The sequence below is a fragment of the Hippoglossus hippoglossus genome, chromosome 12 (assembly GCF_009819705.1).
Source record: "Hippoglossus hippoglossus isolate fHipHip1 chromosome 12, fHipHip1.pri, whole genome shotgun sequence".
Taxonomy (NCBI): Eukaryota; Metazoa; Chordata; class Actinopteri; order Pleuronectiformes; family Pleuronectidae; genus Hippoglossus; species Hippoglossus hippoglossus.
This window is the reverse complement of record NC_047162.1, coordinates 8829961-8848266: the sequence shown is the minus strand read 5'-3', so window position 1 is coordinate 8848266 and position 18306 is coordinate 8829961. Positions and strand designations below refer to the sequence as shown.

Genomic DNA, 18306 nt, shown 5'->3' with positions numbered 1-18306 from the left:
GGAGCCCGATCTAAACTTTGCATTTCTACCTGTGCTCCCAATTTTACTCACTGATTCAGAGAAAAATTCTATAAAGAGTAAACACACAGAAATACACACTAGTGCACACTGTATGTATCAATTTATGATAATCAAGGAAAAGAAAATACATTTTTGACCATCAAAACAAGGTATAACAAATAGACTAATATGTTCCTTTGTACGTACAATACAGTATTTGTTTTAAAAAGAGGACAACGAAAGATTAAAAACAAGTCGAGATTTAATATATTTTTTTAAAGAACCAATAAAACTGATATTATCACATTCATTTTGTATTACTTGTCTTGCACAGCAATATATGAATGAATAAAACATGGAGGACATCTTATTTGTAATGCATAGAAACTGGATGCTTCCCCCAGAGTTAAATTAATAACGTTATTGCGGAATAAAGTTTGTCCCAGCTTTCTACTGAGTTTTGTGGAAAGCTACCAGAGTTGACCTTACTGAAGATAAACACCTGGATTATATTTCTAATTCTAGCTGAGATATATATTCTTTAATTGTTGACATATTCTTAAGACGATTTTAAATGACTGATTTCTTTTAATGTCAAGGTGTACATTTAGATCTGATTCAGTGACCACACAAGATTTCGGGCCAAAAACACCTACACTACCTAATTTTAATAGATCTCATTTGTAACTATTACATTTGAGAGGGAAGTTTATCTACACTATATTTACTATGCCACCTCTCCCTTTAGTAGGAGTAGAAAGAATGGAGTATAGATATAAGGTCTGAATTATTTATTTTCTTCCAGTTTTGTCATCTTTGCAGAGACATCTTGTTTATATAGCATTTGGAATGTTAAAAATTGTATCCTTAGTGAATTTCCAATATAAAGTGAGAATGATGGTTTGTGTGGAAGCACAGCAGAGTATTGCAACAATAAATGAGCATCTTTTTTTATTTGAAAGTTCGGTTTTAACAAGTTTGACAAAGGAACATTATTCCATTATTCAATAAAGTGAATGCATATATTATTTAATTAGTAACAGAGAAAATATAACAACCATAAACCAATTTCATAATTTTAATGTAACAATAGAGAAAATAAAATCAAACATTCAGACATAAGTTTGGAAGGTTATAAAATCCACTCAATTCAAAGAAGACTGATAAGTTAATTCATAGTTCATCTATATTATATTACTGGAATATTTACATTGTTTTCGATGCATTATAAACATTTGAAGTTGTCAGTCTGTCTTCTTATCTGCTGCTATAGTCGATCCATTGGCAGTGGCGTCCCCATTGCTTTCAGCCTAAAACGAAAAAGAACATTTCTTAAAAACAACTCATGAAAGAGGCTGGAAGCTAACACAGTATTAGTCACGATGTGGTCATGTGAAACCCAAATTAAACCCTCAGTATTCAATTTATATATTTTTAATATGATAAAATACATGAGCTGTGTTTAGGTGGCTGCTGTTTGTATATTAGGCAAGTTGTGGAAACATAATTATTCTTGTAGAAATTCAGATTCTGAAATCACTGCAATGGAGAAAAGTTTAAAATTAAGCTGAAAGCAATACCACAGTAAAAAATACAATTTGTATCATTAAGTATACCAGGGTATCACAAATGCAAAAAGCCATGATATAAATCATTAACTTACCTTAATTGTCCCATTGCTGTTTTCACTAACTTTTTGGTCACTCATTCCCGTCTCCTGGACGGCTTTTTTGGTCCAGAATGTGTTAATGATTGGTGAGATGAAGGGATACAGGATAGGCTCCAGGAACCTCTTGTAGACCCACAAAAGGACAGGAATCACAATACAGGGAATGCACACCATGACTGTGGCGAAAACAAGACGTGCAAAAGGAAGAACCTGAAACAGAGAAGGAGGATATTAAGAAGGGGACTTTATACATTTCTATTGTGTCAATGTGACTGGAAATACAGATATTACATTGATCATTTCTCAGAGAAGTTTGAATTGTTTAGAATTTTTCCAAACCCTAGTTGAGGGTTAGGGACAGAGGATGTCACATCTTGTATAGATTGTTAAGCCCTATGGCAAAACCAAATTTGGTTGATTAATGACTTTCTATATACTGTTTTTGTCCATGAGGCCACTGTAAATATCAAAGTAGCAGACTGATATTGATAACTGTGAGCATACAAAGAGGTTCTAATAATTAGATAAACAATCTGTGGTAGTAGGTTCAAACAAGATGGTTGCAAAGTCTTGTGGGTTCGATTTTTTTCGGGAAAATGAGGTCAGTGACTGTGTCCGGACTGTGGACGGAGACAGTGCAACAGGATCACAATTGGGAAACACTAAATAAACTTTATTTACAGAACACAAACATTGTCAAATTATCAAAATAGTTTCAATCTATTTTTCTGTTAAATGACTAATCATGTCAGCTCTGACATAATTGTTACTCAAAAATCGTAATTTGTAAAGTAACCAGTGGAAGAAGCTGTCAAATGTAGGAGTGAGAAGTAAAATGTTACCCTCTGAAATACAGTGAAGTGTGATGTGGCATGATGAATGTTTAACTTGTGGTGAATGAAGGATTACTAAACCGGATGATACATTTCTAAGAGGATGTGTGTGGTGTCCGGCTGTATAAATGTTTGATAGAGATAAAGATGATCACTGCAGTGTCGACAGATTGTCACATGTGACGTGAGAACAGCAGAGGTCAAACCGTGACTGGTCAGGTTTACAGTGATGAAATACGACCTGTAGCCTGAGTTTATTCAGAAGAAAGAAAAACTATGGTTCCTCAATCCTGCATCAGCACTTTACAAACGCAAAGCAATAACTACCACTGAGTTGTAGTGTATTGTATTGTATTGTATTTGTAAGCACCAGACATCCTATTCTAGTGGCACTAGTTTTTACTGTATTTAATGTTATTCTGCCATCCACAGACGTGTGTTGTGTTTTTATGGGGTGGGGGTCGGGTGGTTCTCATTAACAACTTTAGATCTTTAGTCTTTAGTCTGAAACAATCCGAGTCCGCACCTGACAACAGGTCATGTGCTATTACCTCGTTACTGATTAGAGAAACACAGTCGACATGTCAGGCTGTTAGCTAACGTTAGCTTCCGGTCGTCGCTCGGTGGCTAAAGCTACAGCTGTTTGTAGCTAACCTGGCGGCTGGACAACATCTAACCACCCGCGTGACTTTAAACAAGTAGTGATACTAACCTGTGTGATCACAAAACACCGGCGTGGTCACGTTAAATCAGCGCGATCGAGCTTTTCTCTCCTGTGTTTTGGACGCTGAGGCGAAATCTCCGGAATGTTAGCACCACGCATGCGCAGCGACGTATATCCGTAGAAGAAGAGAGAGAAGCGGAAGTAACCCGCCGCGGCGCAGTGCTTCAAAACAACCGAGTGAGTTTCTGAATTACTGCTTTGTAAGTGACTCACACACACACAGCACCGCCGCCAATAAGACATTGAAAAGGTTTTATTCACCGAATACACCAGCTTGTACAAAGCGTTAGCATAGTGGCAGAGTTAGCGACAGTTAGCCATTTGTTTTAAACGACGTACGAAATACGTGTTCCCCTGTCACGTAGCCTAGCTTAAAATAGAGCCATAAGATACAGGGAAATGACACTTCACTGTGTTTGTTGTACAGTTTTACATGATGTTGTTCTAATAGTCGTCTGATATTCACTTGAACTGAGAGACTCGCCCACATACTCTGGTTTTACAAAACAGTTTCAAACAAATCCAGTCCTGAGTTGTCGAGTGTATATATATATATAGTGGTTTTTGGGGCTGGATCTGGTCTGTTAGTGAATTAAAGTAAAATAATCATTTTTCTGTGTTTTCACAAATGTAATAAATGTTTCATTAATCTGAATCTGAGTTTTAAATTGTCTTTAGCATCTTTGGTTTCAGTACAATTGAATTGTTTGGAATTTCCTTGCACCTGAGTATAATGGAAATAAAGATCTTTGAAAATTGGATCCAGTCCAAAGTTGGTACGTCTAAGTTAAGTTATTTTTGATCTGGAGCTGACTGATGTGGTCTCTTTTGTGTAAACTTCAATCAATTCAATTCAGCATCATGCTTGAATATCATCCTATCTAAGTTGTAATGGAAGAGATGAGTGTTTAATGAAGCTGCTTTATCAGTTTTTCTCTTCCTGCCCTGTGTCTTCATTTCAGCGGCACAATGCCTCTGTCCACCCAGTCTCAAGCTGATGATGAACAATACGTTTTAGTGGCCAGTTTGGATAACGCCCGCAATCTCTCCAACATACTGAAAGCCATCACCTTCAAGGACCATGCCCTCTTCAACGCTACACCCAACGGCCTGAAGGTCACCGTGGAGGACTCCAAGTGTCTGCAAGCCAATGCGTTCATCCAGGTGTGTTTACATTTATAATACACCTTGAAAATGTTCATTGAGTGCGTTGAGCGAGTCCTGGTTTGTCCAGAGTGTAACACTGCGTTGTATGTCCTTTTAATGGTGACATTATAAACAGTAAACTCTTTTTTTTATTACAGGCTGAGATCTTCCAAGAGTACACCATAAAAGAAGATGTGGTGGGTTTTCAGGTCAATCTCACTGTTCTGTTGGACTGCCTCAGTATCTTTGGAGGAAGCACTGCACCAGGTAAAGATAAAGGAAAACTGATTTATATAAGTAGTACAATTATATTATTACCCCTCTCAAATCTGACTCACTATCTTCATGATCTCCCTCATCTGACACCAGGAGTATCAACAGCCTTACGAATGTGCTACCGAGGCTACGGTTACCCTCTGACCTTGTTCCTGGAGGAGGGTGGCGTGGTGACTGTTTGCAAGATCAACACACAAGAACCAGAAGAGCCAATTGACTTTGAGTTCTGCAGTTCCAATGTCATAAACAAGGTGAACTTTGACTATTTCATGCAATGAAACTTGAACACTATAGATCCCTGCCTACACTATAAATCAACATAAAATTGTCAGATTGAGTAAAACAAGTAACAAGCCAATACCAACCAATCCTTTACATCCTATAAATGAACAACATTTCTGCAGTTGGAAATTATTGACTTAAATTCAAAGATTAATCAAGAATAGATTAGACGGCCTCTGATGTGAAAATAGATGTTGATTACATATATTTAATTTCTGTGTGTCTGGGTGTTTTTTTTTAGGTGATCCTGCAGTCAGAGAGTCTGAAAGAACCCTTCTCTGAACTGGATATGAGCAGCGAGGTGCTACAGATCACCATGTCCCCGAGCCAGCCATACTTTAGGTGTGTTGTCAAAACTGATTCAACATAGAAAAAATATTTTTGTCCACGTCAGTTATTAAGCTATGGTTAGTTTGATGAATCCATATAATGTGCAAGGTTCCCCTAATACTGCCACTTACTATTTAAAGTATTGCTTGATGAGTCATCACTATATGATGTATAGTATACTTTCTACATTTGGCTTATGGCTATATTGTTAATGTGCCAAAAATATTTAATACTCATTAATCCTTTTGTCAATAAACAAATATCAAACTGCTCAGTCTTTTCAGGATGCAAGTTTGCATAAAGCCTTTTTTTATTACATTTTTTATACTGACTTTATACTGAATTTCTTCATCTCTTTCAGGTTGTCTACTTTTGGAAACTCTGGAAACGCCCATTATGATTTCCCCAAGGACTCAGAAATGATGGAGCTGTTTCGTTGCACAAAGACTCAAACCAACAGGTGAGCACAGAGTAATGAACATCACAGTGCATTATTAAAACTTCAGAGGAATAATTACACTGGTACGACCTAAAGGTGGACTAGGAGAACTGGAGACACTTTATTACCCAACACTGATCAGTTTTTTAATTAAAGCTCTACATTCTGTACTGTCCCCTCCTATTAACTGCCGCAGGTACAAGATGTCCCTGATGAAGCCGTCAACCAAAGCTCTGGCTTTGTCCTGTAAAGTCTCCGTGAGGACGGACAGCAGGGGCTTCCTCTCTCTGCAGTACCTGGTCCGGAACGATGATGGACAGATCTGCTTTGTAGAATATTATTGCTGTCCTGATGAGGAGGTGGAGTGATTACACTGCGTCCATTAAACCCTGCTTTAAATAAGCACTTAAACATCAGTATAGGCCAATTGCCTTCACTGAGGGCAAGAACAAGAGGACTAACTCTACCAGAGGAGGCTGTACAGCCGCTGGTTGCACACAGGGGAAATAAATGCAGGGCAACACGATGGATAATGGACAGTGAGAAAGATTGTTTTAACAAAATCTGCTGGTTCATCATTTTCCAAACACTAACAGTTGAGTGGGACATTGCTACTGGACGTGTGGGGAGATGTTGCATTCCTGCTCTTGTTGTGCAACTGTCTGTAGTGACTTCACTACATGGAAGTTCATAATTGTATGCAGTTAATGTATGGGGTGTTGTTACTATGGAGACCAAGCTATTTCGAGTCAGAAGCCTCTCAATATGTGAACACTGTAACTTCATGAGTCTACATGGCTTGTTGTCCAACTGAGGCCATGAGTTACTTTGCCCTTCTAGTTCCCATAATGTTGAAGCTGACATTTGTCATGACATTGTCTGGAGTAGACATCAGATGATACTGAGACTAAGTTTGAAAACGTTTTATTTGTAGGACACAGAAAACAACTGTAGATAAACTCAATAAACATGTTTTTTTGTTTTTTTTACAATGATGGAAAATGTTCTTTTAATCATTAAAGTTGTGGAAATGTTGGCAGTATTGCAAAAGCTGAGACTTTTGTAACCAGCTACAATCTGCACAATCTTCTTGGGATTGATAAGCAAGCAAAATATGTATTGTACGAAATCACAATATGGCAACAAACGCTTAACACATCAGATCTTTTCCAGGACTGTCAAATATGTGATTCTTCAGTGATGAAGTCTCATAATATTCGAAATGCACATGACTGCACTGTTGAATCACCACATTCTCTTTCTTGAGACTGTACTGAGTCATTGCAGCAGTAAGTCATCCACTCATCATCTAGTCTGTCCGGCTACCTCTGTGTCATCCGCAGCTTCTGCCTTTTCAAAGCTTTGCGTTGGTTTTTCGTGGATACTTTTCCCTCAGGCGCTTCTGTTTCGATGTGAACAGGCTTGTCCTCGGCCGGCGTAAAGAAGACGTCCTCCGTGACGTCTTGGTTCAGATCCTGCTTCGCTTCAGTCCTCTTCATTTTCTGCATCTCCTTCACCATCTGCTTCTCACGGACTCTGGCTGCCGCTGCGAGTCGGATCTCTCGCCGGTGCTGTAGGTGTGAGAAGAAAAAAACGATAAACCCAAGCAGGAAGCATAATGACAAACGGTATAATTAAAAGTCTGCAGCAACTGGGCCCAGTTTACTTTTGGAGGTTCAACCTGGGCATGAAAGCCAACATTTTGTATCATGTCAGTGTCATTTTAGACTTCTAAATTTTGCCCAACAAAATGCATATTTACAAAATAAAATGTAGGGTTTCAACTGGGCTTTACCATGTTAGGAGACTGGAACTCTGGGTTTTCAAAGAGTGTAGGCCCTCCAAAGCTCCCCTGAAAGACCTTAATGAGGTTGAGAACCAAGCGAGGCCCGATCTCCACCAGAGAGGCGTCCTCCTCGATGATCTGCACATTAAGAGTGGACAGAGAAATTATTACCCAAGAAGAGAAAAATGCAAATATTTGAACACCGGAAGAGACACTCATAAAGCGCATCTACTAATAATGATGTATTTTTGCACACATTACCTGGTAGTTTCTAAACCATATCCTATTGTCTGCGATGGTGAATGTGAAGACGTGGTCGACAAACGGCTGACTCTTAGGATGGTAGCGTGGAGTGGAAAATGTCTGCAACAGAAAAACACAATGAGTACGTCCTTGCATGACAAAGCTCATGCTTGTTAGAACATCAAATGTAATTAGATTAATGCTTCTGACTAGCATCGTGTAAACAGACCTGGATGAAGAGCTCCTTCAGTAAAGCATACTGAGGCTCCTTGTCGAACGTCTGTGGGTGAAAATGTAGACAAAAGGTCAGATCTTGTTCATGCTTTGACAGGTTCTTTCAGTCACTGAATCATCAAATGAAAATACATATTCTAGACAATGGTCTGTCAAAGCAGCCGGGGAATACGACACCATTCATTATTATCTGTAATTAAATGAAAATTTATTACAGCTCTTGTTGTCAGTGAAACAATCTGGTCTCATCTTTAACCATCATTGTAGGTCTTTGTTACACAGCTTCTCATTATACATTTCCGATTGAAACATATCTAATTATCAGGATGACGGTCAGTGTCTCCCTCTTGATTTTGGTACTCACCGGATCGAACGACAGCAGTGGCCTGGATCCTTTAAGGCAGTTTCCTGTCATTTTGAGTTCAGCCAGTGTATGAACTGTGGAGGAGACAATGACATTACTTTAGTTTATATTCCTGTGGCACATGAAGACAGATGTTGTCTGACTGTATTTCAGGCCTGTAAGAAAGAAGTAACTCACTATTCTGAACCAGAAACTTTGCAGAAGGTCCATGAGGGCTGTTTGCAATCCTGCAGAGACAAGAACATAGTTGAATTTGTTCTACAAAACTTGAGGTTAATGCCTAATTAATGTGTCCAAGGCTCTTTTCAGACTGTTCTGAGAGATCCGATAAGACAACGATAAGTATGTGTGTTCACAATGCGTCTCCTTTGACCGCTCGTGATCAGATCTCACTTCCCCACTCTATGTACAAATACACACGTACGTCATTTGTGTTGTGTTGTTTTTATCCAGTCTGACTACAGATGTGGTCTGAGCTTGGGACGCATTCAGGGCACATTTGGGTGCATTCAGACCCATTGTGATCGCATCACTAAGGAAGGATGTTAACACCCGGTCTGAACGGGGTCAAAGATAAAACACTCACCACATGTAGAGGTCCTGCTTCTTCTTGGCCTCGAAGAAGAGGCATTTGTTGCAGTTTTTTATTTCACACACCTGCAAAAACAAAGACATTCTTTAACTCTGCTATAATGTCTGTGTGACACAAGAGTTTGGCCAGAGAGTAAACAACAGACTCACCTCATTCACCACAAACAACTTGTCCTTTCTGTCCATTTTCGTATCTAACAGAAGAAAAAACATTTAATACCCACATCTCTGCTCAACATGGTGACACCCCCGCAAGTGTCCGAACGTGTCTTTGGGTGAGATTTTACTTTCCATGAATGACACTAACCTGCTTTTGCATGAGGCATCAGGGTCCTTAAATCCTGCATCATGTGTCTTGTTCTGTAGTTGATGCCCCTTGAGGAGAAAATGAGGACTCGCTCCTTGTTGGTCCATCTGCCCTGTTCCAAGACAGGAAATACAACAAATTCAGAATAAAACCATTTTATTAATGAAAGCATGTTGCGCTTTGAACGGGTCCCTTTTTCTGGTCAGGCAGGAAAAATCACGTTTGTCTCAGTTAGTGAATTACTCGCTACATAAATCAGACAACGGACCAACATGTGTATTAACGACCCTCTCGCTGCAAATGTGTACATTTAATGTTTCCATATTAATAACAGTGTGTTAGCTAAAGCTACGTGTTAAAAAAAATAATCGTAGAGTGATATTTAGCAAATAAAATACAACACGCACGCGTAGAAGTGTTGACATGAGCTAATGGGCTAGCTAACTTCGGTGGCTAGTAACTTACCGACGACACCGGAGCAGGAATTGTGATTTCGTGGATTTCATTCGATTCTTCTTTGCCGCCTTCGACTATTTTAACCTTCTTTGCGTTTTTATTTGCGGGACCGGCTCTTCCACGTTTCCTCTTGAACGCCGACATGTTGAGTTTTGAGACGCGTAGCTCGTGCAGCCACAGAGGAACTCACACAACACACGTGTGGACGGAGGAGGCGAGGGGGCCTCTAGTGGCGCGGAGGTAGTACTGCAGGTAACAAAATTAAAACCCTGTAAGTGTAAATATTTATACAGACCCATTCTAAAGAACAAAACAATTAAAATATAGATTTTTTTAGAGTAGTTATAGTAATCTAATACTAGGTTTATATATTAGTAATTAGTATTAACTTTAATCTGACCCAACTGGTTTCTTTATTTTAATAATAATGTAATGCAAAGGTTATTCAGGTAATTAATCATTCCATAGTTAAGTAATTTAAGTGATTTTTAAAGCTAACCGAGTCAGAAATTGTATCATAATATAAGTTTCCCCAATGGAAGCTACAGCCATGGATGCAAGTCTCTGGTCAACCACTAGAGGGCGCTGGGGGATTAGTCATGGTTGAGGAAGACACCTACATGGTGAAATGAGAGGTGTGCGTGTGTGCATGGCCATAGAGTTCTGCTCCGGGTGATCAAGTGCATTAATATGCCTGCTCTGCTGCATTAATTGCAGTGGAAGGTGAAAACCTTTATTAAACCTGGCTGGAACACGTGCAGAAACAAATCAAAGATGGTGAACAGCAGCATGGAAGACTGAGGAAGGAACAGATACAAAATAAGAAAGCCAGAATTAAATAATAGGAGAAAATACGATAGTTTGACTGGGCTGCTGTTGGCTGCAATCGGAAGGAAAATCCTTGCTGAAAGACAGGATATTTGTGGTTTGGGTGATATTGTAAAGATACAATTAATTAGCTTTATTTCCTGCTGTAAACCAAAACATGATTAATACCTTTCTTTTTTTTTTACTCTCAGGTACACATTTAAATGACAGTGGTTTGTGCTGACTGGGGTGCTTTTTTTGTGGAATTTCAATCTGAACCTTCAGACAAGCAGCAAGCAACCATGATAAATTTAGATTATTACATATTGTTAAATGCGAAATAAATGAGCAGACAAATATCAATAATACTAGTTATTATTATTGTTATTATTATTATTATTACAAATAGTTAAACAGATACGGTCATTCTATAATTTGAACGGTAGATGGCAGTATAACGAGATTACAGCCTCAAATCAGCCGCAATTCGAAATAGAAGAACATGTATTCTCGCGAGATTTACCGGCACCGCTCAGATCTCGTGTGTGTCAGATCTTTTGGTCCCTAAAAGCCGCTGAGAAACAACAGCGTGTAGAAGCTGTTGTGTTTTTATATGAACATCGCAGAGATTTAAATATGTAAGAGGCGAATATTACACTAGTGTCACTTTCACCTGAGAACTCCGGGTCCCTTCGGAGACAAACTAGAGAAGCTGTCCGGCTGCTAGCACGCCGCAGTTAGCTCAATGCTAAGGTTAGCCTCGCCGGGGACAACGTGAGCAACGAGTGCTTTTTTTTTAATTTTCACAGACAGGTTTTAGTTTCCACAGTTGATCCAAAGATGAAGTGTCACTACGAAGTGTTGAGCGTGAAGCGAGACGCGGGAGACGACGATTTGAAGAAAGCGTATCGTAAGCTAGCGCTGAAATGGCATCCAGGTGAGTGCTCGACACAACATGTCAGCATCTGTGATGGATCTGAGAGGCGTTTACAATATCGGCAAAGAAACAAAGGCTGATCGTAGACTCTGCTGTGGATGGAGAGATGTTGTATTGTGATTGTAACATGTTGGGGTCAGTTTAAAGTCTCATAATGTGCTCGTGAATATTAATACAGCTGCTTATTTCACATTCCTTGAAGACAGGAGACTGTACCTGTCAGACAAATGTAGTTTATACACACAGCCTCTTAAAGTGAAGCTGACAAGTTGATAATAACCATCTGTTGAGCTCAGAATTGAATGTGGCGCTGCAGCAAATAGATGATTGACGGAATATTAATCTGTATAATGAATTATTTGTTTTAATCACTATTTTTAAACATTTTCAACACCATTTAATGGTTTCAGCTTCATAAATGTGAGATTGTATTGTCTTTCTTGTATATGATGATAAACTGTACTTCTGCAGGATCAGAAGTTACACTGTCCCTCATTCTTTCAGAAGATGTCGACCTGGTCGAAATTTTGTTTGTAGAAGAATGATCAATCTGGAAAATAATCAGTAGAATAATCTATAATGAAAATAATAATAGTTGTAGTTGTTGGTTGCTTGTCTGCAACAATTAATCCTTTCTTGCTCTTTAAAAATGTTTGAAACTGTCCTGTGCTGGTGCCTCCTTTACACTTTCCCACTTTAATTCTTGCTTCAATTTAACATTATGACGCTTTCAACTCTGGTCTCCCTCTGAATTTTCCAGATAAAAACTTGGACAATTCTGAGGACGCAGCAGAGAAGTTCAAGCTGATTCAGGCGGCTTATGATGTCCTGAGTGATCCACAGGAGCGAGCTTGGTGCGTACGAATGTATTCCATCACTGAATGTGAAAAGAATCTCTCAACTTTCTTCTCTCTTCTTGACGCAGTAGATCTTGACTGTGTTATGTGCTGACTGTAGCATTGTGGGTCATTTCCTGTCTCTGCAGGTATGATAACCACAGGGAGGCTCTGCTGAAAGGAGGAGTGAGTGGAGACTATGAAGATGACAGTATTGACCTGCTGCAGTACTTCACAGTCACCTGTTATTCTGGCTATGGAGATGATGACAAGGTGAGTGTGTGCTCATGTGTGAGGATCTTGTTGCACAGTGTGCTAAAGAATAGAGAAATATTCTACCAGCTGCTCACGGTCTACCAAAGCGTTTAAAGCATATGAACCTTGAAATGTAATCTCAACCTCTAAAAAAAATGCTCGACACAACTTGATTTGACATCGTCTTATTTCAAAAGTCAGAGTAACCCAGGGATTCTGGCACCACACACCTTAATAACAGGTCGGACTGTCTGTCCTCTTCTGATACTTGTTAACAATAAGAGAAAGGAGAGATGACACTATCAAAAGGCTGATTAAAGCCCATATTCACGTCAGCTGCAGGACGGGGGGGTGAACAAACAATTCTACTTCACTTTATAAAATGTCCAGTCCTCTTCGTGGCACGTCATAACGCCATGCCACTCTATCTTTCTATTTTCTATTTACACACAGGAAGTATTTGATGAATCCCAGGCAGAACTTTCTTTTTTGTCTAAATTCAAAGAGAACCACTAGAGGGCACCACCTTAACGACAGCACACTCTTCATCCTTCAGGAATATGGGGGCAGAAATCCTGCCTGCATCTCAGAACATTTATTCATCTAGTTTTCTGTCTTTTTTTTGTCTACTTTCTCTCTCCCTAGGGTTTTTACACAGTTTACAGGAATCTCTTTGAGTCTATTGTTAAGGAGGAGATGGAGCACGTCAAGGTAGAAGATGAAGAAGACGAGGAGTTTCCTCCCTTTGGAGACTCGAACAGTGACTATGATACCGTAAGTTAACCCCACACCTAAAATACTTCCCTTAAAGGTTCTTCCTTTTTTAAAATTTTATTTTATACAAAAACTTAATTACTAATTTATTCAACTGTTTCTGGTTCTGTTTCCATATCACAGGTAGTGCACGTGTTTTACGGCTACTGGCAGAGTTTCTGCACTCGTAAAAACTTTGCCTGGAAGGAGGAGTACGACACGAGACAGGCGTCCAACCGCTGGGAGAAGAGGGCCATGGAGAAGGACAACAAGAAGACCAGGGACAAGGCTCGAAAGGAGCGCAACGAGCTGGTGCGACAGCTGGTGTCTTTCGTTCGCAAACGTGACCGCCGCGTGCAGGCCCACAGGAAGCTGGTGGAGGAGCAGAACGCCGAGAAAATCAAGAAGGTGGAGGAGCTGAGGCGGAAGCAGAAGCTCAACCAGGCCAAGTGAGTAGTGCTTGGATAGTTAAGTGAGTGTGACATTTATTTTCCTCTACTTCTTGTTCATGCTCACAACACTTCGTTGTTTGCTCCAAAGACTGGCGGAGGAGTACAAGGAGCAGAGCTGGGTGGCCATGTCTGAACACGAGAAGGAGCTGCAGCAGATGGAGGCTCAGTACGGAGAGGAGTTTGGAGATGTGTCGGAGAGTGAAGAAGAGGACAGCGAAGAGGGAGGAGGTCAGTGAGTGTGAGATTCAAGCTCTATTCCCCTGCATGCTGGCTTAGCATACAGAACAGGGTTTTTTTGTGTGTGACAGATTTTCACCAAACTTTACTAGGGGGTGTATCAGCTGCTGGTGCGTTTCTCCTACACTTTTCTGCTGACAGTAGAGTGAAGAGAACTTGGCTGTTATCGTCGGATTCTTCTTGGTAATGCTCATCCAGCAAAGTCGTCCGCACGGCAAAACCTTCTGCTCACTGCAACCCAAGTTCTTTATAACCGTGATGGAAACGACACAAAGAGAAACTGAGCGGGAAAAAAATCTGATTCACTAATGAAACAAAGGGGACTTAAACACCATGACTCGTATCGCAAAGTAAATGAAAGAAAGTAAACACGGTGCTGTGGGGAATAAAATGAAAGCATATTCTTGTAGTCATGTGGGATCTGTGGGATGATTTCAACTGGAGAAATCTGAGGCAGAACTACGAATAGAAGCTTCCCACAGGACGCCCATTCTCCTCTTGTGTCTAATATAAAACCAGCTCCAAGGCTAATACACTGTAAACCGTTGAGTGTTCACCTAAATAGAAAAGAACAGAAAGCACAGTAACAATATACTATTATTATTATTGTTATTAATAAAAATAATAATACACATTATTTACACTGCATTTTTCAGAACACCGTCACAAAGTTCTTTACATATTGTGGTTGGAACATGATTAAAACATTTCAGGACTAAAGCAAATAAGATCAGGGAATAAAATAGTGCCGTAATAAAACGTACAATAGAGCATTAATACCATAACACAAAAATCTAATATGTGTAGGTGTATTAGGTGTATTAGGACTAATAAAAGGCAATACAAACAAAAAAACATGTTTTTAAAAAGTGACTTTGAAAAAATGTAACTGATTCTGGAATCTTCATATCCTTGGGCGAGGGAGTTCTAGTGCTGAGGAGACTTGACTGCAAAAGGCCGCTCACCTTCAAGGCAAATTCATAGTTACCGTGTCCACCAGTCTGCTGCGGTGTGCTCATCTCATCTCAATCTACTTTTGCATACAGCCCAAAATCTGTGACCTGTAAAGTCGACTGAGATTTAGGAACAGCCTGTCGATCCCTGCCTGAGGATCTTTGGCTCAGTATTCTGTGTTTAAACCATCAGACAAGCTGCTGCTGTTCGGAGAAATTTTCACAGATTTGAAATTTATATTTTAACCAATGCATATATATGATTGACAGATGCAGACCAGCCTGATGGAGACGAACTGGCGATTGATTATTATGACGACCTGTACTGCCCGGCCTGTGACAAATTATTCAAATCAGATCAAGCGTGAGTATCCACCCACCCACCCCACCTACCTCCTGTCTTCTGAACTCACCATGCAAAACCTTTTTTATATATTTTTTATTTAAAATGGTAAAGACAAGACAGCTCCTTTTTGAGTGAATGAAACCACTTTAAATCCCTGTTTCAAGTTGTTTCATTCACTCAAAAATGAGCAGTTTGTTACATGGTTAATAAGTGTCACAGTCATGAAATGTAAGTATTAACTCAATATGATAGAAATAACAAACACCACTCGGGACACATAGAGAGCTTCAGGCTGAGGTATCTGAAGTGGTGGTTTCAGTCGGGGCCATAAGAAGCACACTAAACCATGTAGGACTTAAAGTGCATCGGCTGATTGGAAATGCAGTGCATTAGTTAGTTTGAAGTCCAAATGGAAATGTTCCTTCATGCTGCAGGGGTGTGGTTGAAATGGTAAAGATGGACTTATTCAAACCAGTAATCGGTTCTGACCTAAATCCCACTGACAATCTTAAAGAGATAACTGAAATCTGTCATCGCAAGGACTCCTGCAAAGTTAAAAGCATCTATCAATGGAAAGAGTGACACAAACGGGTGCAACAAGCAGCTTATGAGATTGGATGATAGATGAGAAACATTAGAAACATTTCGAGGCCGTCAATGTTGCCGGACGTTCTGCAAGCAAATGCAAATCCACAAGATTTAGCCACACGCTAGTATTCATCTGCAGTCCCTGTCAGTATGATGCTGAAAATTAAATAAATAACAAATAGACATATGTATTAAAACACAGACCCACATGCAGACACTAACAAAGCCACATGGAAAGAAACACAATTGAGCAGTAAAAATCATATAAACTTACTCAGAAGCTGCTGAAGATTTATTTTTTAGCTTTAGCTTTTTTTAATGAAGGAATGTCTGTACGACTCTGCAAGTATTCACTTCATTGTTTTTAATGCTGTAAAAAAAATGTTTGTCCATCTCCAGAATGAAAAACCATGAAAAATCCAAAAAGCACCGGGAGATGGTGGCGTTGCTAAAGCAACAGCTGAAGCAGGAAGAGGATTCACTTGGTTTGAACGGCACCGAGAGGGAGGGAGGAAAGGAGGATAATGACCCGGAAGAGGTGGAAGAAGAAGAGGAGGAGGAGGAAGAAAAGCCAAGGCAAAAGTATGTCGCTAATGTTGGGTGTGATAGTAGAAAAAAAACAACTTGTTAATTCTTATTTTTCATTCTTATTTTTGTTGACATTTTTCTTTCCACCTGCACAGGCTGTCCAAAAAACAAAAGAGGAAAAGGAAACAGAAGGAAGTCGTACCCGTGAGTCTTTTATTTCTTTCTTTCTTTGTTTATTTATTAAATAAAGTAAATGATTGTTCTCATTATGACTGTGGAGTAAACCTTTCTTATAAAAGCTTCTTCTTTTCTCTATTCATGCTCTCCTCCTCCTCCACAGAAGAGCGCTCCAGAGGAAGTGGAGGAGAAGGAGAAACCAACGCCGACCACGTGCGAGGAAGACGTCCCCGACGCGTCTGCAGACCCGACAGAGCCTGAGGAGCAGGAGGACCCCCCTCCCACAGAAGTCAAGAGGTCAGTCCAGGTTATGCAACATCTCCAGTTTTTTTTTACAGGCACACTCAGGATAATCACCTGTGGATTTGTCACGACAAGTAACAGCTTGTCACAGAAATAAGGGGTCTTGTTACACAGTTGATCCCTGGATTAAATCATCCAGGAAAACACAAGTTGTTTTACAGTTACATAATGTGATAATATTTCCGATTCAGTTTAGAACCTGATTTTTACTCATCTGCCATTTCAAATGTTGCATCTGCAGCTCTGGGAAGACGAAAGGAAAGAAGGGAGGAGGAAAAGAAAAAACGAACAATGTCAAGTCAAACACGGGAGGAGACGAGTTTCCTGAGGTTAGTACAATGAAACACAAAGGGTTTTACAGTCTGTGTCCAGGTCTGTGTTTTTCTTATCAATTCAATCACTTCCCCCTACTGGCATATAATGATCAGTACGTGTATCTGTGTCCAAACTTCTAAATTATTTATCCCTATTTCCACCTCCAGAAGGAAGCGAACCTTCGCTGTGGGATCTGCAACTACGAGTTCCCCACGAGAAACAAGTTGTTTGACCACCTAAAGACTAGCGGCCACACCACCGCTCTCTCTGCAAACGCCTCACACAGCGCCGCGAGCAAGAGCAAAAAAGACAAGAAGAAGAGCAGATAACGCGACTGAATCCGGGCAGATGAAGCTGAAAGAGTTTTAACCAGCAGGGACGCTGGAAACTCAATGAAACGTCTCTCAGGAGGTAGATGAAACAAAAAGTGGACTTTAGTGGAGAGAATCGTTTTTATTTTTAAATACTCAATTAAAATATTGGGTGAATTGACTGTGTATATGTGGGAGAGATTGACTCTTCCCGGTTTGAATGAACCACAACCTCTCACAGTAACTTATGAATCACTGTACAGATAAACCCACACAGGACGTCCCAACATAAACACTGATACCCAGATACCTTACACTTTGAAAAACCATCTCTCTTTCTGTCATGAACAGCTCTGTACTGCATTATGGAAATAAATGTGATGATGCATGTTGGTATTTATACAACAATCCTGGACTGATTTCCATAAATGTTTCTGACCAACAATAAACTGTTATTAGCTATTCCTGTACATAACATACACCTGTACCCTCACGTGCTGTTGTATCACCTTCATATTTATAGTTGTTGGTTTGCAGACTAGTGTTAAAATCATCAATCTCCCAAAATGTCTTATTGTTTTTTACTGATAAATGAAGGCCTGCTGGATAAATCAGATGATGACATACCCAGCAGACGTCATAAGCGTCACCAGCTACACTTGTAGATTTATGGCCATGAATAAAAGTCGGCATTGACCAAATCAAGGACGGGCTGCAGGAGCGTTTTACTGTGTCTCATGGCTCCACTCCTGCTGCTGCAGCCGAGTTAAACCTGTTCCCTCCAAACCAGAAACAGAGCATTCACATTAATGATAATGAAGCGGTTTC

The 18306-nt window shown here is 39.9% G+C and overlaps 4 protein-coding genes across 6 annotated transcripts; 2 read left to right on the top strand and 2 right to left on the bottom strand.

The window, feature by feature from the left end:
* Positions 1-932: 932 nt before the first annotated feature.
* On the bottom strand, positions 933-3350 carry LOC117771685 (UPF0729 protein C18orf32 homolog). Its single transcript, XM_034602362.1, has 3 exons — positions 3215-3350; positions 1664-1879; positions 933-1310 (listed from the first exon to the last, which is right to left on the bottom strand). Exons 2-3 carry the CDS (start codon positions 1841-1843, stop codon positions 1245-1247), a joined length of 246 nt encoding a protein of 81 aa, XP_034458253.1. The 5' UTR covers positions 1844-1879; positions 3215-3350; the 3' UTR covers positions 933-1244.
* rad1 (RAD1 homolog (S. pombe)) lies at positions 3265-6678 on the top strand. Of its 3 annotated transcripts, none has more exons than XM_034602359.1 (7): positions 3265-3403; positions 4189-4390; positions 4531-4639; positions 4742-4899; positions 5172-5272; positions 5622-5720; positions 5896-6678. In XM_034602359.1, the coding sequence occupies exons 2-7, from the start codon at positions 4196-4198 to the stop codon at positions 6065-6067; spliced, it is 834 nt and encodes a 277-aa protein (XP_034458250.1). In that variant the 5' UTR covers positions 3265-3403; positions 4189-4195; the 3' UTR covers positions 6068-6678. The 3 variants fall into 3 exon arrangements, with proteins under 3 accessions (XP_034458250.1, XP_034458251.1, XP_034458252.1); XM_034602360.1 differs by having other exon boundaries at positions 3294-3403; positions 4192-4390; XM_034602361.1 differs by having other exon boundaries at positions 3361-3426.
* Positions 6608-9911, bottom strand: bxdc2 (brix domain containing 2). The gene is made up of 10 exons (XM_034602358.1): positions 9690-9911; positions 9225-9336; positions 9068-9111; positions 8913-8983; positions 8504-8553; positions 8327-8400; positions 7958-8008; positions 7747-7848; positions 7495-7623; positions 6608-7270 (listed from the first exon to the last, which is right to left on the bottom strand). Exons 1-10 carry the CDS (start codon positions 9822-9824, stop codon positions 7022-7024), a joined length of 1017 nt encoding a protein of 338 aa, XP_034458249.1. The 5' UTR covers positions 9825-9911; the 3' UTR covers positions 6608-7021.
* A 1097-nt stretch (positions 9912-11008) lies between these two features.
* On the top strand, positions 11009-18177 carry dnajc21 (DnaJ heat shock protein family (Hsp40) member C21). Its single transcript, XM_034602354.1, has 12 exons — positions 11009-11424; positions 12185-12278; positions 12410-12533; positions 13161-13289; positions 13413-13717; positions 13809-13948; positions 15181-15274; positions 16244-16426; positions 16528-16576; positions 16713-16846; positions 17094-17181; positions 17335-18177. The coding sequence occupies exons 1-12, from the start codon at positions 11328-11330 to the stop codon at positions 17494-17496; spliced, it is 1599 nt and encodes a 532-aa protein (XP_034458245.1). The 5' UTR covers positions 11009-11327; the 3' UTR covers positions 17497-18177.
* Positions 18178-18306: the final 129 nt, after the last annotated feature.